Source organism: Rhopalosiphum padi, chromosome 2 (assembly GCF_020882245.1).
Source record: "Rhopalosiphum padi isolate XX-2018 chromosome 2, ASM2088224v1, whole genome shotgun sequence".
NCBI classification, from domain to species: Eukaryota; Metazoa; Arthropoda; class Insecta; order Hemiptera; family Aphididae; genus Rhopalosiphum; species Rhopalosiphum padi.
The window spans coordinates 67,962,119-67,986,102 of NC_083598.1; the positions used below are offsets into that span (position 1 = coordinate 67,962,119).

Genomic DNA, 23,984 nt, shown 5'->3' on the forward strand with positions numbered 1-23,984 from the left:
ATTGGGGGAACTAGGGAGGACTTGGGGAGCTTATAATTAGCCCCTGTCCTAATTCCTAGTCCCACACTCCCGCCAACAGTAGTAACATTTTTAAACTTAATATATAATATTAAATATTAATTATTAATTATTATATACAATTTAAAATATCGTTTTATTTTTTTTTCATTAATATCTTGGAAAAATATTTATTTTTTTTTGTTATTAAACTAAGTTATTGTATATAATGACCCTGTGTAACTGTGTTAGACGTATCATGTTGTGTAAATTATACAAAATGCTACATTTAGCGTTTTCAGTTCCAAAGAGTTCCACATCTTGTGAAAGAACATTCTTAAGAATGCGTCGAATAAATACCTACTTATATAAGATCAACCATGTTACCAAATCGATTTTCAAAGTTAGCTATCATAAGAGATTTTGTCAAACGTTCTTAAAAAAGAAGACATTTTAAATAAATTTAAGCTTAAAGCTGAAATTATACTAGTTATGTATAAAAATTCTTTAACTATCATAGTTTCACTTATATTTTAAGAAAACTTAACTTGTATCTAAAATAATATTTAATAATATGTTAATATTTTAATGTTTAACCTCAATACCACTAGCTGTTTATTATTTGTTTTATATTAATATTAGTAATATTAAATAAAATTTCAACTTACATTTATAATCAATTAATGTAACGGGTTTTGGGGGTCAGAGCCTTGCCTTCTTAATTTACTTACTATAAAAATTCTAGGGCTGAAGCCCCCCTATTAGTATTACACTATTACATTACTTATATAAGCAATATATTGCGTAGTATTTCTATAATATAGTATTTATAATCAACGTTATTAGTTATTAGTTTATTACCAATAAACCAATAATACAATAATATAATTAATACAATTTGTATTACAAACTCTAAGCGTCTATTTTTGGTTTTAACAAAAATATGTATCTAATATATCATCTATTATCTAAATGTGCATTTATTTGACATGATTTAAGGAGCCTACTTTCAGTCATTACTCAATCTAGAGCAAAGCTATGTTTTTAATCTTCTTGAGGTTGAAAAACTTCTTTCTGCTGGAGCGATACGTATACACGGAGTTAGGTATGTCCAATATTCTTCTTATTGGAATTGAGAAGGTATAATATTTATTTTTAAGAAACCCTCACTCTTGAACCCCTCTCCCCGAAGTTATGTCTGACTAAAAACAATATATATTGAATATTTTAACAAAAAATAACAGTTTTAATATTTACTTAGTTGTAATTTAAAAATTATAATTCAAATGGATTTGAATATTTTGGTTCCTCGGTATATTTATTATTATTTTATGCATGCAACATTTTAAAAATGTTTATATTCATTTCAAGTAATTTATTACTTATACCATGAACCTATTTATATTATTCAATATAATGTATAATATTTATTTATAGCAAAAATTAGTTTTATCTACCATATTGTTATTTATAAGTGTACTCATGAAAAAATAAACTAATAACAATATAAATATATAACAAAATATATTGACAGATTGTCTTTGCTCAAAATTACAGAAAATGATTCAAGTTCAATACATCCATGACAGTGACGACCTATTTAATAGTATGGTATACTAGATACACAATAGACAGCAGTTGTATAGTTATGAAAATTTTAAATAATAACTTTAAATAAAAAACTTTAATACAACGAATAACTTAGTATAATTGTAATTATTGTAGTATTTTGAAATAGTAAACTAAAATCACATTACTTTACATTTTTTTTTTTTTACAATGTAATTAACAATATTATCAGTTATCAGTCTTCAATTTTTTTTAAATAATAATATAATATTAGATATTTTTTTTAATTTGCATTACAAATGTTTTTCACATTAAACTTGAATTAGGTATGAATAATAATAAAAAAAAATTATAAAGTACTTCATTTATAATTAAAATATCACTTTTAATTAAATTTATTCAGGAAAACGTAAAATATCTGAAAGAGACCGGATAGTTGATCTTCGATTGTATTGATCTTCTGGAACAATTATCTGATCCCTGACAAATGTAACCATTACTTGCCTAGAAATGAAAAAATTATTTTTTAACAAAAATCAATTTATAAAAAATATATCTAATTAGTCGAAAAAAAAAATACATTTTAATTGTTAACATTTGGAATTCATATAAAAAAGGAAACTTAATTTTTTTTTATAAATTCTTTATACACAAAAGTAATTAAAAAATATACAAAATATATATGTATAGCAATATTATTATTTTGTAATAATGTTAAATCTTAAATGTTTATTTTTATATTTTATATTTATACATAATGAGTATGAAAAATAAATTATTATTTTACCTATTTTCAATGATTTCTTTGAATGCTTCGCTTTCATCATATAAATCTCGATAGTTATCATTTGAAACAACTACTCCACCACACTGATGGGCATATTTAAGTATAATTCTATGAAATAATAATAATAATAATAAATTACATGATGAATATTATTTTTAAAACTATTTACTGTAGTAATAATATTGAGATATATTTGTACATAATAAGCATTACATTATTAATCTAAATTTGTCAAACAATTTCATATACATTATATGAAAGGAGTTCACAATTTTTTAAATTTTCATTTTCATTACGGAAGAAAAATTTTTAAAAATAAACTACAAGTATAATCTGAATTAAATTTCCAATGCTTAAATAGAACTATGGAAATAATTACATACAAAATGTAAACTAATTTTACTGTGGGCTAACCTAAGTATAATTCCCTTTATAAAAAGCAAATTTCATTGGAAAACCAACAGTTATGAAAAAAATTTAATAAGTTTGTTAATAGACTAATTTAAATTACCGATCATCATGACATGTCATCCTTAGGTTTTGGACTTTTCTGCTAGGAGTAAAACAAATTTGTCCTTTTTTAACCAACTTATTTAAGATAGTATTTGATTCAGACCCAGGTGGTCCCTGTCGATGTTGTGGAATGAATGCTATTACATCTGTATGTCCAAGATCAGTGAAAAATTGTATACATAATTCAATGCCTTTTCCTGAAAACGTTCCTGAACCATGTCTAAAAAAAGTAAATTAGGTAATTTAATATTTTTATATTACAATTAAAACTTTAAGTTAGAATTTTTCCAAGTAATTTTGCTAACATTACATAAAATATTTTTTTGATTTTAATGTTTTTATAATCTACTACTATTTTTATAGTAATGAAATAATTAAAAAAAATAAGAAATAAAACTCACGCATGTCCAATATTTAAACCATCAATGACAATTGGCCGTAGCTTTCTATTAGAACTAGAAGTCGTAATGGTTGAAGATACGTGTGGCTTGGAAATTTTAAAAGCTTTTTGTTCCAACGTGATGAAATTCTGTGAAAGATTCTGTTTGTTATTAGAAATTTTTTGTTTATCAATAACAAATGCTCCTAAGTTATTATCCAATTTAGTTATATTTTCTTCATCCCATCTCCTTTTGCGGTTGCGTAAAGGACTATTATATGAGTTTTTAATTATGCTTTTTGTGGAAATATCTAGACATTTGTCAACAGGTTTAAAACTAATTGGGTTTTCAATAGAATTTTGATTTGATGTATTTTCTTCATCACTGTCATCCGATATAGTAATAAGTTCAATAGAGTCACGATTAGTAACATCAATAATTTGAACATCATCATCATCACTATCATCATCATCATCAACATCATCATCAGACAATATTGTATCACTAGAAAATTGTTTAGGGACATTTTCATATTTATCATTTGTGATAGTAATATCAGTAATATCTATTATGTCATCATTATCGATATTCAGAGTTGTTTTTTTATGATTTACAGTATGGAAATTTTCAATTGCAATATTTTCATCAGTAATATTAGTAATATCTATAATTTCATCACTTATAATGTCTGGTTTTGTTACTTTGGAAGAAACAGTTTTCATACTTTTAAGTATATCAGTAGGAAGTGAATTGTCATCATCCTCAATAACCTCATCAGATTCAACAACATTTACATTCGATTCATTAATGTCCATAGTTAGTGTTTTAGATACAGTTTTTTTTTCAACAAATTTCTTAGAAGATCGTCGCCGTTTTGACCGCCGCAATTTTTTTAACGAATCTAGACTTTTTCTCTTTTTTATTTTTCCCATAATACACCTGTAAAATACTTTTAGTACTAAATAATGATACTTAGAAATTTTACAAACATTTTTATTTAGTAAGTTTATAACATTTAAATAAACACAAATAATAAACCATAAACATTATTTAAAAGAAAATATATAGTATTATCTCAGTTAATTGAATATAGAAAATAAAAATGTAAAATGCATATAATTAGGTTTAGAAACTATTTTAAAAATTTAAAAATTAAAGAGATCTATAGAATTAAAATTAAAATTAAGTAATAGGGTTAAAAAAATAATTGTAAGAATTAAAGTTTATTTCAATGATTTTCTAATATTAAATAAATAATTAATAAATATTAAATTAATATTAAACTTCTTACTAGTTACTACTATATAAAATATCCATAAGAATATGAAAAGACAAAAGTAATGTTCATAGTAACAAGATTTGTTTAATTAAAACAGACATGTTAACATTAATTAACATATTAATAAATCTATTTTTATTTCTATTAACATTATTATGTCTATGAGCCAAAAGTACAAATTATTATTTAATAGTATAATTATGATATAGATTTTAAAATGTATACTAAATGACAGCAGCATGCTCAGTTTTTTAAACTGGGGTCGGAGATACATATCTATGTACAGGATATTAAAAGTCAAATTAAAGATTTAGTCTATATTTATTAAACATTATACACACCTTGACCTTGTTAATAGACAATTACAAATAAAAATCCACAATAATAAAACACATTTATACCATTTTACTGTGCTCAAAGCACAGCATACTTACCGTGATTGAAAAAATATAAGATTTTCTCATGTACAACGAGAATTTACTAATTATTTTTAAAACTCAAAAGAAAAGCTAAAAATAGAAACTAAGTAAACTGATTTAGATCTTTTATTTTATTACAGAAAGCCAGATTCATACAGAGCCAATAAAACATGGATTGTGTTTAAAAAAATGTAATTTAGATAGTCCTGTCTATTTGAGAAAGTTAAGTTTTTGTTAAAGTTTAATATTTTATACTATGTCTGGACCTGGTATAACATTTAAAATACCTCAACCTAACTATCAATTACAGAATTACACTTATATTTTTAGATTAGATTAAGGTATTTTGTGAAAAAAAGTACTATGTATATATAATATAGACAAAATTATATTTATGAAGCATTCATAGTTGATATAGGATTTAAACAATGTGTTAATATGTTACTATTTAACACTAAATTGGAGAAAATGCTTCTAGATGCTTTGAAGATTCTAGTAGAATCAACCAAAGTACCAATAACCAGTATCAGATTTAGGTTCCACAGAAACCCACTATAGGTTACTCCAAAGTTGTCAAAACAATAGGGCAAGCAGTAGAAAGAATAGGACTAAATAAAAATATAGAGAAGGTCAAAATTATTATAATTATTTTGATTTGATGAAAAGAACATATAAAATTGAACTTGTGAAAAGAAACAAATTTGAATACATATAATAAGCAAGAATAATGAATAGACATTTGATGTGTTGGATTTTGTATAAAGAACACTGCATAGTAGACAGACATTTTTTTTTTAAATTCAATCGATAATACATACACAATTTTAACTAAATCAGTTTACAAATCAAATCTATATTAGCTTTTCTAGAAGCTCTAAAAAGAACTGATGATGGTCCTTAAAAGGACCCTTTAGAAATAATGTTTCTAACAAATATTTAAAAACAATTCTTATCAAAAAGGTATGTTAGAAAAATCAAAATAGATATTTTAAGTAGATTCTTATTATGTCAAATGTCACTCTCAAAAATAATATTTTTATTACAGTAAGAACAAAAAATTAAGCAGTGCATTCTGTATAATGATTGTGATTTCACACGTTGGTAGTCAATATTTTTAGTCATTCGTATACAATATAATGAAATGGAAAATAAATGTTTACATTCTTACAAAAATAAAAGAAATATTAAATAAACTGTAATAATAGATTTTAAAAAAATATATTAATTTATTCATTATTGTAGTTTGTTGATATGTACATATTATGAACTAGGATAATAGGTACATAATCTTAACTAACATCTATCTATTTATTTAAAATAGTGAATATAGAATAAATTGTAAGGAACAATAACTAATAAAATAAGATATTAAGGGCTGTTCTTACATTGTCCAGTTAAGTGTTGGTTAAGACTAACCGGTAAAATTCTATCGGTTAACACATAAGAAATTCTGCTGGTTAGCATTATTAAACACTAACTGTACATTGTAAGAACGGCCTGAAAACAATTATTTTGTATTTTCCATATTTTACACTAAATGGATATTACTTGCTTATTAAATAATGTAATATACTGATAAGAAAATTTAAAAAATGAAGTACAATTTTTTATTAGACAAAACTTAATTTAAAGATTGCTACTTACAGATTATTCACATCCACGTGTATAGTTTAGGTCGACATTGTAATTGTAATACTAAGAAATAATAATAAATTACAATTGTCTTTGATAGACGGTTGTGGCTCGGCAAGGTTACACTATTACAAGAAATAAGAATAGAGTTTCGATTAACCGACGAATCTGTAACACATTTCTAACATGTAAACGGAAAATCGGAATTAGGATATCAGACAAAAGCAAATTTTAAACTACAAACAATTTACCATGCCAAGCAGTAAGCACCCGCATGGTATTTAGACATTTATCATTTGGATTTGATATTTTAACTACTTATTTCAGTAGTCGTATCATTTTTGGTTATCAGTATCATTATTTAGTGGTATCCATATATATATATATATATCACGAACTAAGATACTAGTATCTGTCTGTGTAGTAGTCCGTGATATACAGCAATATATGCTATAGTGGTATCAACATAGATAATAATTATTATCTATGGGTATCACAGAAAAATATATATAACCGCGGTTTAAGATATCTTAAACCGTGTATATAACCACGTGCTTATATGACCCGCCAATTTCCATGGACCACTTTCGTGGTTGATACGGTTGCAGGAATATAATATAGCCCATGATTGATAAACGTATACCACGATCATGGTCTTAGAAGATCTTCGATAATCTTTATAATCGTGACGTATACAGTATTACGGTATCGGGTATAAGTGATAACTATGTCGGTGATAACAGCCCGATTACCGCGTAAATTTAAATATTATAATAACTACAACAATTAATAACATAACTGAAACTCTACCACACATTAAAATTAAACTCGTTAGAGGAACTTATCCAAAGATAGAGTTAATGCGCAACGCAGCTGACCCATTATCACGTACGTTTGGCACTGGCTAACATATTCCAAAGTAAAAACCTTGAAGTTTTACGAGGAAGTCCATTGTCAAACTACAAACAATTCAATCTAAAACTGCCGCACATATATTATAGTTTTGGATAGGATGAAAGACCGAGGAGTTATTCCAGTCCAAATAATTTGCTGGGAAACGAATGACTACTTCTAGGGTACAGCAGTGGACAAGGAAAAAAGGGCGATTTACCAGCCATGCGTCTCCACACTTAAAAAATCAATGTAAGATTAGCAATTGGGAAGTTACGGGTCTATGATTCGGCATCGACGTACAGGGTACTGGATCGAGTCTGCTGAAAAATATCTTCAGAACTCACAGATTAAATAACTCTGACTTAACTAAGATATGCTCGTTAGTTTTGAAAGATACACTAAATATTATATAAATTATATCATTTATATTTAGGAAATTAACTCCATGAGCTTACATAATACATATAGATAATAATAAATTATCCTGGATATCATATCTATATTGAAATGAAGGCCGAAGGGCCAAGGCATTCCTTCGAAGTATCAAAAATTCGACTTATATTTGTCGAATCTTCATTGTAACGAAGTACTGCCTTGCTCAGCTATTCGACTTCCTACTTCATGCTTCGCTGTGACTCTGTGTGTATAGTGCAATATGCCAATATACGAATATGTATGTCATATGTGTACTGCTGTCTACTTGTCTTGGTGACTAGTGTCCTACACCCCTGTAGCGAGCCCTGTTGAATGATGATTATTTCCTAATTCTTATGTCAAAGCCCCAGGTGCAAACAAATGTATATGGGCCCCTCTTTCTTGAGATACATAAAAAAGTCAGACTGACTTCACACTATGGGAATTTTTTACTTCTTAGATAGTATTTGTGGATGTAAAGTAATCGTTGCGATTACTTTTAATCCTTTAAATTTATTTTTATGATAATCAACAAATCTATTTATGTCACTCTATAGAGTTCTAGACTTAGTATTTTTCCTAATATTTAAATAAACAATTCCAAGTAAAACGGACCAGATTTTTACATTTTGTTATATGAACTTAAATACAAGATAATAATTAAGAATCAAATTAAATAAAATTAAAAAAAAAAATTGACGGCTATCTGCTATGGGCCCTTCGACCCTGCGGGCCACAGTGCCATGCACCGCCAGCACCTACGATTTTTACGGCGCTGTTGGTATACTTTGATCGGGATTGGTAAATTGGGTCCTGGAAAAAAGTCAGTAGATAAAATTGAATTCCGAAAAAAAATATTACTATATAGGTACGTTAAATTTTATAATTATGGTATACATTTAATACATATTGCATAAACAACTTATATTGAAATATCGCATTAAACTAATGTTGAATAGTATATTTATGTATTAGATTATTTTTTGGACTTTATTTTCGTTGACAAAATTGTTCTTTAGATAATTTGCAAATTCCAAATTCGATTTATTGAAGCACTTCCCAATGGTAATTTTTGCCAGTATAGCTTATTTTTAATCATTACGATTCATTTCAATAGTACAATATATATTATTATATAACTTTAAAATCAATTGATCTTGCCATCTTGGAGAGGGTCAACTTATAACCATAATTACTTATTTACTATTTAGTCAATATTCAATAAGACAATAACGTTATAACGTATTTTTGATGACGCTAAATAACAATGTAAGACAGTGATTTGTTTTATTGTGGTTAAATTCTAATATAGTAATATATATTATTAGTGCATTTGTCATTTATCCATGGGCGTATTAGTCATTACTCATTAGTGTACAGCGTTAAACACTATGTTTATAATTGTCTAATGTCTACAGTGCAGTTTTGTACTGACGTCTGACACTGTGTTATAAAAAAAAGATGCGTGCCTACGACGAACTACAGAGCACAGACTATATTCACTATTACATGTACTTATTATTTAAATGAGTCAAAACTGTCGTAATTAGTAATTACTCGTAAACGACGTAAACTCATATCATATCGTGACTCGTGGGGCCGTTGTCCGTCAGCTGACGTCTCAGATCACATTGTATCAATGCTGACGCAGTGCGGGCGGTGTGTCGCGCCCGAAATTATGGTGTAGCGTTTGCGGTCGGCATGGAGGAAAAACGGCAATCAACGATGGTTGGAACACCGAACAATGGCGTTACTGTTGTCATCGGTGCGGTTCAATGGACGGCCCGTGTGATTGTGACAAGCACCCAGGTGACCGCCCACCGGCGCCTCGCCGACCGCACCGTATCAACAACACTTCGGCAAGGCCACCGCCGCGCAGCACCATTATCAGGTCTTCCGAACAGTGCCGCCGCAGCAGCTGTAGCAGCTACCGTTTTATCTGTTGACCGGGTGACCGGGGGGTAGCAGCAGCGTGCGAGAGAGAGAACCTTACACTAGCGCGGAACACCCGATCATTGCTAACGGGTGGGAATGAGATGGCTAGACATTAGACGATGACCGTGTGCGCGTGCGACAGAGCGAACACCATAAAGAACTATCAATGTCGATCGTCCTTGTCTAATGTAATTCAATGGTGGACAAAACCTCCCGACGGAGGCCGCGTAATTTGTAAATATTATATCATAACTTCAAAAAAAAAAATTTAAAAAAAAATAATCATACATAATATATATTACATACGTGTGTAGTATATATTATATAGGTGTACAGATATTTCGTGTTGTATAATTTTGTAAAGTTCCGTTCGTCCGTTCGTTTAGTGTGTGTGTGCGTGTATGTGTGTGTGTGTGTGTGGTGTAAGCGAATGCTGAGTGCCGGCTGTGCGTTCCAGAGGTACTTAGTATAAATAACAATAATAATAATAAATAACAATAATACAAATAGATAAAATTGAAACAATTAGCTATTACCCAATAATATTGCAATTAAAAAACCGTCGGTTGTTTAATAGCAGTGTAAACAAATCATCTCTTGGTTATTGCTGAACGTTTGCCATCGGTTCAATTGGTTCTTCGTTCACCATCGGCCAACTATCGTTACAAGTGAGTCCACCAAATACCGATGCAAGCTAAATTCTTTTTGCCAGTGACTCGTTCAAATATGCCCATCTTTAATGTTCATTCCACATAAACTGATCAATTATGATTTGATTATAACTGTCTGTTTCTTTAGTTGAATACTGATATTGAAATTTTTTTTTGCACATATTAATTCTCTGTTTTGACGTTATAATTATTATAATCAGTTAGTACTTCTGTAGACTTATTCATCATTATTTATCTAGGAAGTTACTTTATTTTTTTTAAATACTTTATTGATTTTTATCAAATAAATTATAATATGGGTTTAAAATGACTGATAAAGTTATACTTCATGTATTTTAGCCTTTATGATAAGTACTGTGTAATTTTAATTGATCATTAATCTCAATAGAAAATCTTAATAAAGTTATTTCTCTTTTGATTTTATAATTTTGTTGAAATTATAACTTTTGTGATTCTTGTCATTTAAAATTAATCTAAATTTCAATACTATAGTTGTATTTTATGATTAAATTGGCAGATAGTATGTAAAACTATTTCTCAAATCTAAATCTTTGATTTCCTCTCAGTGATAAAAGTTATTTTTGTAATAAATAAATTGATTAAGTTAAAAATTATTAAGTTATACTTTTTAAAATGTATCCTTATGTATTATTTACTGAAAATGTATGTTTGGTCTACTTTTAACTTATATTTATGACCATTTATCCATGTTATGCTCTTGCTCTTGATAATAAGATCCAATACATAAACAGTACTTAGAAATCTTATTTTCAATTTATCTTCTAAATTTTGCTTTAGTAATTACTTTAGTAATTGATTGGCAGTACAAGTTTTTTAAATATTTTGATTCTTTCAACTATATAAAAATTATTTTCCTTATTTAATTGTCTTTATTGTTTATAAGTAAGTTGTTAGGAAATTGTTAAGAAATGTTTCTTTTCATGGTATCCCCAAGCGTGGGTGTCATTGATAATGTTAATTATGGTAATCAATATTATTATCAGCAAACAATTCTACAATTTATGTAAAATATAATAATTCAAAATATAAGTCCTAAAATAATGAATTTGAACAATAAAAATAAACACTATTTCATTAAAATTTAAAACTATGAATTGGACTTTGAGGGTACTAATTTTGAATCTGGGATGCTAAAAACCTGGCAACCCCTAGTTAAGATTATCAGGTCTTAAATTTTTTAACATAAACCATTAATTTACCTATCATAATAAAGTTGACAATTATTTCATTATCACAATATTAAGTGAGTAACTTCATAGTTATATGTTCTAGGCCCTATTTTTCTAGTCTAATTTTTAACTTATAATCTCAAACCTGGGAATCTTAAATTTTGGGTATGAAATATAAATTTTAGGTAATATTTATTCATCTATATTTTTTTCATTTTTTTTATGTCCCTAAGTAGAGATTTATATTTATACTTATCTTAGTAGTAGAATATACTGTGAATTTAAGTCTACATTGACCTAGCATTAGAATATATAGTATTAGAGTTATTGGACTAAAAATTTTCACTCCATTTCATTGAATAAATTAAAAAAATATATACCTTGGTGACCCTTGTTATGTTTGATGATAATATATTTGTGTAATGACAAATGATTAAAATATTCTTAAGGTAATTTACAGAATATGGATACTAATAGGATTCTACATATTATTTTAATTTACCTATTTGAAGGAGCATATAATTTAAAATAAGTTTGTAACAAACTATCAGGTTTTCTAAAAATAAAATTTTAATAAAAATTAATGTCTGAGTTTATTGCTAGCTCCTTAATAATCCTTCTATATACTCACTTCACATAAGTAATGCAAAAGCATTCCCGTGACATAATCGATTCAAACATGAAAAAAGAAGATTAAAATATACTAATTCAGTATTTTATAATAATATTGACATCTTATTTGCAATTCTTAGGTATATAGGTTAGGTATCTGTGTAAAAATATATAGTTACTATTAATTAATATTCTATTATTATTTGTTTGATATGTTGGATTAGTTAATTTTATATTTTTTAATGAATGTGAAGTTGAAATAACTGTGGATTCATTTTTATCTTCATTATGATTTTCAGTATTCAAAACATTTTATATAAAGGTCTTGTACCTACTATAAGATATTTTTGAAAAATGTTTATCATGATAATATGTATCTATCTCGTGTTTAATATTCAGATTATATATAATTGTTGCATTCTATATTTTGTTTGTATTTTTAATTATGTATGTTGATATTAGTTAATTTTAATATTTGATTTCCTAATTTAAATATTATAAATTCAATAACTACTTCAATTAATTAATTGATGAATACATGTATGTATCACACCTTAATGTATTCATTTTGTTTGTATTCTGTAGTAAATCATAAGTAGTATTATAGTTTTAATAATACATATTATGAATATTATTCTGAATTTCAGATTTCTTACAATTTCAAATGAAGTGGTTAGGCGCAGGGAATGTACCTGTTTCCAGCACAAATAATACAGTGTTGAATAACAGTGGTAATCATTTGCAGGTAAATAGCTCACATTATAGTAAAAATCCAACATTATAATAATTTTTTTTTTTGTGTAATAATAATTATAGGTAATTATTATTATTTGTTATATATTGACCAACTATATAATGATATTAATTATTAAAACAATTTTCATATTTTATTGATCAAATTTTTTTATTATTTTATTTTGAAATATTAAAAATATCTCTGGTTCATAATCAATGAACTGTTATAAAGTCAGGTTATAAATTTACCGTCTAGATTAATAATAATTGTGATAATTTGAATTTATTCATATTAAAGTTTTTTTAATTTTCTTATAATTCATAGTTTTGTTAAATATTAATTAAATTCTACTGTTAAGTTTGTACAAAGTATAACACATACATTTTACAAAACTGTATAACTATTTAATATAGGGTGTTTCAAAAGTCATCATCCGATTACAAGTTTATATACCTCGGCAATAGTTAGCCACAAATAAACAACCCATATACTAATGGAAAGATAACTAAAAATAAACTTGGTTATCTTATCTTTCCATTAGTATATGGTTCGTTTACCTGTGGCTAATGATTGCCGAGCTATATAAATAATAAAAATAATAAAATAATTTTATTTACTAATAATTTTAATATAATTTTATTTTTATTATATTTTACTGTATAGGTACCAAAATATTTATTTATTAATTATTTTAGGAGCATCAACAACAGTTAAATGAAAATGAACCAAGTGGAGATAGTGTATTACGACAAACAGTACAAGAAGAGCCAATTGTCAATTATGTATTTGATTGTGCATCAGGTGAATCACAAGAATATGGATTACAATCTGCCCCATTACCATCCAAACTCCCACAGCCTAGATGGCCAGCAACATCTGAGGACTGTTTTTTAGAGCAAGTAAGTTAATTTATTGTTATTGTTCTAGATGTAACTTTTAATACAATATATAATATAGGATATAAAAAGTAGGACTTGAGGTTTGATTGACTGTTATTTATGTTTAAGATGCAGGAGAAATGGAAATATTTCTCTGCGAAAATGTCTCAACCTCCACCTCAGATATCTGAAGTACCAAATGTACAATATCAGTTACAACCAATATTAGTTAAAGTGAGAATTTAAAAAAAAAACTGTTGCTTTATTCATATATTTTTGTTTACTTAAAAAGGTTTTATTATATTATGATTTGCATAACTATTTTAAAAGAATATTTTACGCACGTAGATAGGACAGTTTATTTTATTAGTTAATTGGGTATAAATAATTTATAATTTATAAATTTATCACTTTTTAAATAAGTAAAACAGAATTTAACTTAACAAACATAGTAATTTTTTTTTAAAAACTCAATTTATGAAGTTATAATATCATATATTATTTAAGTGAAATGTCTATACAATAGAAACCGGTTATAGTGACATATTGTGTATAATGACCTTAGATTAAAGGTCCTGGCAAAACCGCAAAACTTCTATACTGTATGTACTAATTTGTATCAATTATTATGACATCTATATAATGACTATAAGGATATTATGACAGTTATTTTTGGTTAAAATATTTTATCTATAATGACTTAACTTTATCGAAGGTACTATTACTGCAAAAATGTTAGCAAATGATATTGCTGATATGGCGCTGAATAACGTAAGTCCAAAGATAAATTTTGAAAACTAGTAAAAAAATAGAGCGTGATTTTTATTCAAAGTTCAATCTAAAATAACAGATTATTTTAAATGATAATTGAATTAATATTAATTTAAATATGTACATAATTAAATGTTTTTACCTTTACTTTTTCTTTTATATTATACATTGCATAAATAAATAATAATAATATGTATTGAAGTTACAATTTTTTTTTTGTCATTTTGGTAATGACAACCGATTATTATGACCAGGGCTCAGAACTTATAGCACTTAAAATCTTTAAAATAAGCGCTTAAAAGAACACTTAAAAACATTATTATTAGCACTCAAATAAGCATTTAACAAACTTAAATTTGAGCAAAAATATTTAATCAAAAAAAAAAAAACTTTCTTTTTACATGATAAAGTAGGTACTAGACATAATTTGTAACTGTGCTAAAAATAATATAATTAAAGAATACAAAAAATATTGAAACAAAATGATTAGGAAAAGTTTCTAACTAAAAAATCAAAAAAAAAAAATTAATTAATCTTTATTTTATAAAAATAATCAAATTTCACTTTCGTGACATTTTGCCTTATTGTTTATAGATTTCTGAGAAATTAACGGAAAAAACTAATTAAAAGTAGAAATACTGGTCAAAAAAGCAAAAATAATTAGAAAAACTGGAAATAAGCATATTTTTAAAAAATCATTGAAAAAAGCAAAAAAAATGCACTTTAAAATTTCATAGTTGAACGTGTTTTAACATGACATACATTACCATAGCATTCTGCTACATTTTAAGCCAATCCATAATGCTTTAAGTCCTGAGTCCTGATTATGACTTATTTACTTAGGTCCCTTGAACGTCATTATAAATGGTTTCTACTGTATTTTAAATGTAGGTATTTTAGTTTAAATATTAATATATAATGATAGACAATGAATTCATGATGATTGTTCATTAAATTTATTTGTATAAAGTAAAATTGTTATTATTTTAATACTAATTAATACAATCTACCAATTTCTAATTATGTAAATTATTTAAAACTAAAAAGTTATAATTTCATAAAAAAATATCAATATATTTTTCTTGAAAACTTAAATTTTGCGCAATTATGACTGATCAAGAGTTATCTGTTTTTGTTATAGATATTTTATAATTTATTTAAAATAATATTTGAGACTTTTATGTCTTTATAAGCTTATTTATCATTATATTTTTTGATATTTCTTATGGTTGTTGTTGTCGCTGGACGCTTATGTACTTTTAATAATCATAATAAAAATGTCTTTTAGAAGTGTTTCTAAACATTTGTATTATGGCAATAAACTATTAAAATATTTCAAACTTTGCAACACACAATAAAAATTAAGAATAAAGGGTAATATTTAATTTAAAATGGTTATATAAAATATTCCAATAACCGATAACTTATTTTTATAGAAATTATTATATCAAATACCAAAACACTGGCTGAGAAACATTGTTTTAGAATTCCTCCTCAAATATATTCGCAATTAAATTCTCTTGATTAATACTAAACTCAACCTACTTAACTGTTTTTTATTTATTTTTTTTTTCAGATTCTTCTCTGTTAAATATTTAAGTCTTGAGAAAACCTGAGTTTTTATTATAATTTGTTTATGAGAATATTTCTTGAAATACAATTGTGGGCATTCTTGTCATATGCTGTTTACCATATATTTTTATATTTAGTTAAAATTTGAATACATATGTATGGAAATAATTTAATAATAATAACATTTATTAATTTATAAATATTATTTGTAAAACATTTAATAATACATAAACATATATATTGAACACTATTATCGAATTTTAAATAATATGCACAATCATTTATTGTTTAAATTCGGTGCATCGTTAATATTTTTATGGTATTTATAGACACCAATAATAAGCAAGTTCTAAAATTTGTGAGAATGATAAGTCACTATTACATTTATCATTTTTATCATTGTATGTGATAAAAGTTTACTTTTACAATTGAACTGAGTTCATTAACAACTTTTCTTCGTACATCAAATTTGATCAACTTTTCATTCTTTGCAAGTTCAAAGTTTTATTTGAGAACCAGTGATCACGAGGAGAGGAGTATCAATTTGCATAAGTTATTTTTATTATTTAAATATGATAGTATTTTTCCCCAACTAAATAATTAAATTGAGATTTTTGGTTAACATAATATTACAATAGAATAATTGATGTCATGTATATCATACTTGTGAAGTACAATCTAAACTATACTCTATTCAAAATGAGATCGTGCCTTGGTGGCCAACTTGTACGCATGGGCGTGGCTTTAATACACAGCAGGCATACAGATAGTTGACTTGGTGGGGTTGACAAATGGGTATTGTCTAACCTCAGCTTAACGAAAACTGGTTGTCGCCGAGTCACAATCTCATTTTGAATAGAGTATATAACTGATTATTTCTTACAATTATGATTATTTCTACTCAGATAGATATTTTATTATTAAAAAAGAAGTAGATTTTGATTATAATAAATTTAAATTGCTGTTATTGTTAACTTTGTGTGAATGAATCAGCAAATGTATGGTAGATATCAAGTATCGTATATGTTACACATACACTTAATTCAACAAGAATATCAAATTGTGTTTAGTGGTGCATTTATGTATAATATACCCAGGATCAACATTTTACTCCTCCCTCATTATTTAAAAAATGGACATTAAAGTTCTAGCTATATCTGATCCTTGTCTAATACATGTAATATTAATTATATTTTATAGATAATAAATAATAAACCATTTGAAATACGTTATAATATTTAAGTATAAACAATTGAATACATCATGTTTTATAGAAATATGAATAATAACTAGTACAAGGATTTTTATGAACTAACAAATTATCAAACATGCACTTAAGTATCAAAAAATTAAAAATATTCCCAATAAAAAAAACTTGCTGAAATATTTTATTCATTTTAATTATTTTATTTTGTTTGCTATGTATCTTATGTATATATGTAAAAAAAAAAACAATAATACAGCCCATACATATCTGATTTAATTTACCTACTGACCATTAAGATAAAAATTAATCTCTATCGTTTTTATAACAAATTTGTAGCTTCAAATGATTGTTGACCATGATTAATAAAAAATATTTACTGAAGTGCTTGATTTTTGATCAACTAATGAAATATGCACAAATAATGAAAAATATATCTTAAACCTGAAAATGTCAAAATATGCAAAAATGCACTAAAAACTTTGAGTATTTGACCACAAACAATGTAAAATGTTATTGTGTACTTACTAAGCATATAATAAAGTTAATCAGAAATAATATGCAAACATATGTTTGAAAGTCCTTGCTCTAATAAAAACTAAATATTTATTTGTGTGGGTAAATTTTTTATCAACATCTCTAATTGATCAGGATCCATTTTTTCATTATTTGAATCAATTATATATCAATAAAATTCCAATATCTTAGTTTAATATTTTACCCAATTTGTATTACTCTGCTTCACAAACTTTTATGAATATAATTTATAATTTGTATTTATGTCAGAAACCATAGAAACAATTCTATATTAAACTGCTACTGATATATTTTGAACACTACATCAATATTTATTTTTTTGTTTCTAAAATGTGTTGGTACTCAGGACTATGTTTTAGCCACCCTTCTCCACTATTGTTTGTATTGTAGAGCTTTTAAATAACATTAAACAGAAATCATAATAGTCGAAGTTAAAAGTAACTTCTTTTTGTTAATCATAAGTATTATTAAAGTCTTTAACATATTATATTTTTATTTGAGTTTTTAAGTACTATATTTATTATTTAATTTTATTGAAGTCTTTCAAAATAAATAATATTTTTAGTAGTTGAAGATGATTATAGTGGATATTTACACAAACTTATTATGAATTATTAAAAAATAAACAATTTTCTTATAGTTAAAACTTAAGATGTGTTGCTTTATTTAAAATATTAGCATGCATATATTATCATGTATTAAAAATATTGTTGCACGTCTAAATTATTTAAAAAATTTGATAACAATATTGTATTCATCATTATTATCATTATTATGTTTTATAATAGTTTTTAGTATTTTAATTGTTGCATAGATATAAAATTCAAATCAATGATATTTATAGTTTTAAGTTATAACTCATAATATACCTTTTATTATATTTTAGTCTGGAGAAGGTGGTGCGGAACAGTATGTTTATGGAGCACCCCCAGGACTGCATCCCTATCAGCAACATATGGCAGATTTAGCAAACTCGTCAATGGCTCATAATTCAGCTCATGCTATTATGTCAACACAACAACAACATACTATGGATTTACACATGAGAAATGGAGAAGTAAGTATTTTATTTATTTTTAACTTTAATATACTTATGTTAGTCGTGTAAGCAGTGCCGCAATAACCGGGTGTGTTGTGAGTGTCAAACACACGAGTCCGGGGCCCCAACCTATAATGGTAAGGGTGCCATGATAAAAATTTAGGGGCCCATTAATTTTATTTACACACTGTCCAAATTGGTATAGTTGCGGCACTGCATGTAAGCAATTACTGTTTGACTCAATTACTAACATAAGTTAACTAAAATTATAATTCTTAAAAGTCATAACAATCGCTTAAAATCTGAATTAAGGCATGGAAATATAAAATATTGTGTAAGGAGCTTCTACAAAACAATTTGAACATCAACATTTTGAAGAGTTTAATAAAAAAAAATATAATTTTTAATATTTTTGTTTATAGAGACCTCTAAAAACGTATTAATTTTATTGTTATAATATTATTGCGTACTGATTCAATTTTAGTTGTTGAAACCTAAGCCAATATTTATTAGTTAAAAATTTTAAAATACTTTTTGAATTTACTTAATAGTTGAAGCATGCATATGATTTTTATTTTTAAATCTGGACTCTGGTTTATTTAATTTTCTTTTAGCATTGTACAAATTTTGTTTACTTATGCTGTAAAATTTAATAAAAATGAGCATGTATGTTTGAATCAACATAAATGGGAAAATATTGTTGATTAATTTTTTTAATGTATTTCTTAAACATTAAATTTATCTGTCATTACCTACATTAAAATGATTCAAAATAGATAAAAACAATTAATTTTATTCAGAATTAAAAATTTTTGTAATACCCAATGATTATTTGTTAAAAAATTATTATCTATTTTCTTAAGGTAGTATCTGCATATTTAGCATATTAATTAAATTGATTACATCATTACAGTATAAAATTTGCTTAGTAATATTTTAAAATATTTCATTTTTATAATTCTGATAAAAAAGAAAACAAAGTACTTGCATCGTTTTTTTAATTTTATTTATTATATAAGATAAGCGATTGGATTATGTTACATGTTTTAATGTTTATGTTGGTTTAATATTTATTTATTTTACTAACTGTGTATTATTTTTATTATTTTGAAGTGTACTTTAAAACAATTGAAAGTAGCTCAAGTTCATTCTATATTCGTTATTTGGACATAGTATTATTTATATATATATATATTTTAATTATATTATCAGACGATTCAGATATATCTACGGAGATAACTGTCAATAATATATTAATATATTAACAGAGTGACTATACAGAAAATGACGTCATTGAGTTATTTACGGTTACCATAGAAATTAGCAACAGAATAAAGCGCAATTTGTTAACCTGTAAACAATATTTTAAGAATATATAACTTAAAATTATAGTATTATATAGTGTCGAGCAATTATTACTGTGGAATTATGTGTTTTTTTATACATTTTGCACACAGCGTGCCGTCGATTATCATAGGAATACCGAATAGTTGGAATTTTATACGCAAAAAACGGTATGCCGTCCGCTGATATTCAAAATCGAAGTAAATGTTAGTGGAATAGAAGTCACCGTGGTCTGACATCGCTACATGTGCAACACAATAATATTATTGTAATATTGTGTTGGTTTTTATCGTGTTGAAAACATTTTGACCATCAGAGTGAAGTGAACAACGTACTGGTGTCGTGGTGTCCGTTTTGCGATTGTCCTACGCCCGTCGTGAATCTATCCGCGTCCGTCATATATCATGATTATTGCGCGCCGTCGCTGTACGCCGTACCGTGTCCGGGTGTCTCCCGGTTCTCTGACGCGCGCGTGTCGTCATGTCTACCTGTTGTACCGACATAAACGCGCACGCGCGTCGTGCGTTCCGGTGCAATGGTTTCTTCTGCACTTCTTCTACTGTATAATATTACAGTAGCTACTTTTATAATAACATTATTTAATAATATATTATTTCCCGATAAACAGCCGTGAAAATATCGAAAGTAAGTAGTTACAAACAAATTGACGGCGATCGTATATTCGTATAAAACGTTTTTTATAGTCCACATTATCGACTGTCGTCGCCGTTGTCGTATAATAATTTATAATTATTGTCATTTGATTGTGTCGCGCATATGAAGCAAAACTATTCAAATGAGATTACTGATTAGATATCGTTAGCGCATCGATCACGAGTCTTTTGAACTTCTGTTTGGAGAAATAAAAATATAAATAATAATTATTATAATATAATTGTATGTATATGTAGCGTTATATTTATTATATTATTATAAAAACATTCCGTTGTGCCGGCGTGCGCAAGGAGCGCTAGTGTTTCAACCGGGTTAGGTGGTCGGTGGGTGGCGGGCGACCGGCAGCCGCAGCCGCAGCCCTCAGCCACCGCGCCAGTGCCCAGTGTCAGTGTGTGTCCGTGTTCGTGTGCGAAATGTTGTCGTCCCGGCGCGTTCGTTAACCGTGTGATTTCGCTGCAATATTATTATTATTATTATTATTATTATTATTTACTGCTATCGATTAGCCGGACACATTTCGCATTCGGCAAACGGTTCTCTCACTCGATCGTTCTTGCTCATCCCGTAATCGAATCACTGTAAATATTGTGTAAAAATATAATTTTTATAAAGTATTTAAATATTTTCAAGCGACGTGTTCTACTAGCGAGTGTGTGTTAAATAACATAATAATAGTCATATGTGTACGCGAGTTTCCCGTATTTCACGTTAAGCACACTGCGGTGCTATACATGTGGTCGTGAGCCGGTTGTGTAGAAGACGGGTAAAAAACGAACCGCTCATCCACAGGCCGTTGTGTTGCCTAGGAGACCCGCATGATTTTGTCGCAGGAGTTCCAATCGACAACCATGAAAGACATGGGCACGGAAATGGTGAGCGATTGGTAGAATATTTCGGAGTCACACGGCGACCGTCTGTGACGAAAAATCTGTTAATATATTATACTAGTAATTGTATTGTATAATATTGTTATACCTATCACGTGCGCGTTACAATAACGTTGGTGTGTATCCCCACCATGTTAACTATCGAGTGTGATTTGGTTGTCTACCGGTCGGCCGATGCTTTTGTTCTCTAGCGAGTGGTCGTCCGTCGATGGTGGGCGCGTGTGTGTTTGCGCGCGCTAGACCGATTTTCAAGGTTAGAAAACGGCGGCGGCAAATTCGCATTTTGCAGTTTCGCACTCGCGCACAAGGTCTGGCACTCTGGCCCAGAAAACGCGTGCCCAACTCGCTCGGCCCGTAATATTAGATTATTATTATTGTCTTGGAGAGACGTCATTTGTGTTTTCCCCTTCCAGTCTCACGCGTAGTGCAATGCGAACGCTATCATTAAGCGGTCTAAAATAATAACAAATTCGGAAGCACGTTCATTTAAGTATATAATATCACACGTCGAATATTATTATTATCCCATCGTTACGCACGTTTCCTCGGTTGATATGATGTATATATCATTAAATATACGTTTCCAGACATTGTATGCGTATGTTTTTTTGAGGTTATGATTTCATTGTTTGTTGCCGTGCGGCTCGGACTAGACGAGCGGTGTGCCGGTGTTGTCCTCGTGCGTGTTTGTTGTCGTCCTCACACCTTTTGTATGAATTTTTGTACGGTTTCTGTTGTTTGACTCGTTCCTGTGCATGTGCGCAGTAGCGAAGGTAGGTAATGGGTAACGACGTTACAGGGTTCTATTGCCGGTGACGTCTCTCGTATCCTCGTGTTCGGCAGTGAATACCCGCCGTTAAAAACTGCCCAGTCCTGGATTTCTCCTTTATTATTTCTCTTTTCAGTTTTTTGCGAATGAAAAGTCAAATTTGTTGTCTTGTGAAATCGCAATGGCATTCAAGCAGAAAATTGTTTTCTATACTTTTAGACAAATTAATGGGAGAAAGTATTAAAAATGAATTACATTGTTGTCTTGGACGCCAGAATAATGTTCAAAATTGATTCATTTAAAAAAAAATTTGGATTTAGTTAGGTTAATTTTATTTTTGTTGTATACGAAAAATCATCAACTACGATTTTCCTGTAATTACCTTTGTAGTATTATTATCGAGTGATGGTAAAGTCAATTCATATTGGTCTCAAGTCAACATTATTCCTTTTCTTTCTATTCACTTGTAAAGACTTTATGGCTTATGCCACATGATTGTATTGTTTATCTAAATGTATTACTGTTTGATTACATTACGCGTAGTACTTTTTAATGATAATTTCTAATATAAATTTTTATAATATCGAATACCTAATAATAAGTAGATATGAGTAATTTTGGTATCTTAAATACCTATTGTAGTACTCAATATATCCATATATTATCATACATTCATACCGATATTCATACGTTTATTTCCATGTTGAAACACGTTTTTTTAAATCGATAAATGTAGAGAAACCACTTACCTAATTAAATTAATTTCAAGTTAGACATTTGTGTTTGCTGCTAAATAATATGTATTGTATGCTTTTTTATTTTAGTTAGAACTACAGGGATGGAAATAGTTTTTAAACAAAAAATAACTATTAAACGATAACGAATAATTCCAAAAAACGAAAATAAAAATAATTATATCAAGAAAAAAAAATAGAAATATTATATTTCTGTTATTGAAAAATAACATTGATAATTCTAATAACTAATAATTTAGTTGATAATAAAATAATATATTAATATAAATAGTATTTACTATTTACTATTTTTGTTTCAATGTGTAAGAGCTAATTTTTAATTTTGATGTTCAGGATTATTTTTATTATTTACTCTAGAAATAGTGTTTCACTTTAACCATACACTTAAAATTTAAGACCAATTTAATATGAAATTTTGAATTTTCTTATTTGTATATAAATTATCTATTATAATACCTATTAAGAACAATTAATTTGAACTATTTTATTTTTTGTATCTTCCTATATTGTGTGGTATTATAATAA

At 27.2% G+C, this 23,984-nt stretch overlaps 2 protein-coding genes across 13 annotated transcripts in view; one reads left to right on the plus strand and one right to left on the minus strand.

Moving 5' to 3' along the window:
* Positions 1–1,504: 1,504 nt before the first annotated feature.
* Positions 1,505–6,912, minus strand: LOC132922247 (uncharacterized). Of its 2 annotated transcripts, XM_060985658.1 has the most exons (5): positions 6,589–6,909; positions 3,268–4,185; positions 2,865–3,086; positions 2,354–2,461; positions 1,505–2,070 (listed from the first exon to the last, which is right to left on the minus strand). In XM_060985658.1, exons 2-5 carry the CDS (start codon positions 4,176–4,178, stop codon positions 1,962–1,964), a joined length of 1,350 nt encoding a protein of 449 aa, XP_060841641.1. In that variant the 5' UTR covers positions 4,179–4,185; positions 6,589–6,909; the 3' UTR covers positions 1,505–1,961. The 2 variants fall into 2 exon arrangements, with proteins under 2 accessions (XP_060841641.1, XP_060841643.1); XM_060985660.1 differs by lacking the exon at positions 2,354–2,461 and having other exon boundaries at positions 6,589–6,912.
* Positions 6,913–9,988: 3,076 nt separating this feature from the next.
* The window catches only part of LOC132921237 (maternal protein pumilio), a 100,768-nt gene continuing 86,772 nt past the window's right edge, over positions 9,989–23,984 (plus strand). For 3 of the 11 annotated variants that reach the window (XM_060984139.1, XM_060984143.1, XM_060984144.1), the window contains exons 1-6: positions 9,989–10,278; positions 10,397–10,487; positions 12,940–13,037; positions 13,724–13,927; positions 14,036–14,140; positions 18,877–19,047. In XM_060984139.1, coding sequence (XP_060840122.1) covers positions 12,957–13,037; positions 13,724–13,927; positions 14,036–14,140; positions 18,877–19,047 — 561 coding nt within the window. In that variant the 5' untranslated portion in view covers positions 9,989–10,278; positions 10,397–10,487; positions 12,940–12,956. Of the gene's footprint in view, positions 10,279–10,396; positions 10,488–12,939; positions 13,038–13,723; positions 13,928–14,035; positions 14,141–18,876; positions 19,048–21,428; positions 21,921–23,984 lie in introns of those variants that run through there. The other 8 variants (XM_060984145.1, XM_060984142.1, XM_060984146.1 and 5 more) reach the window with 6 other exon arrangements.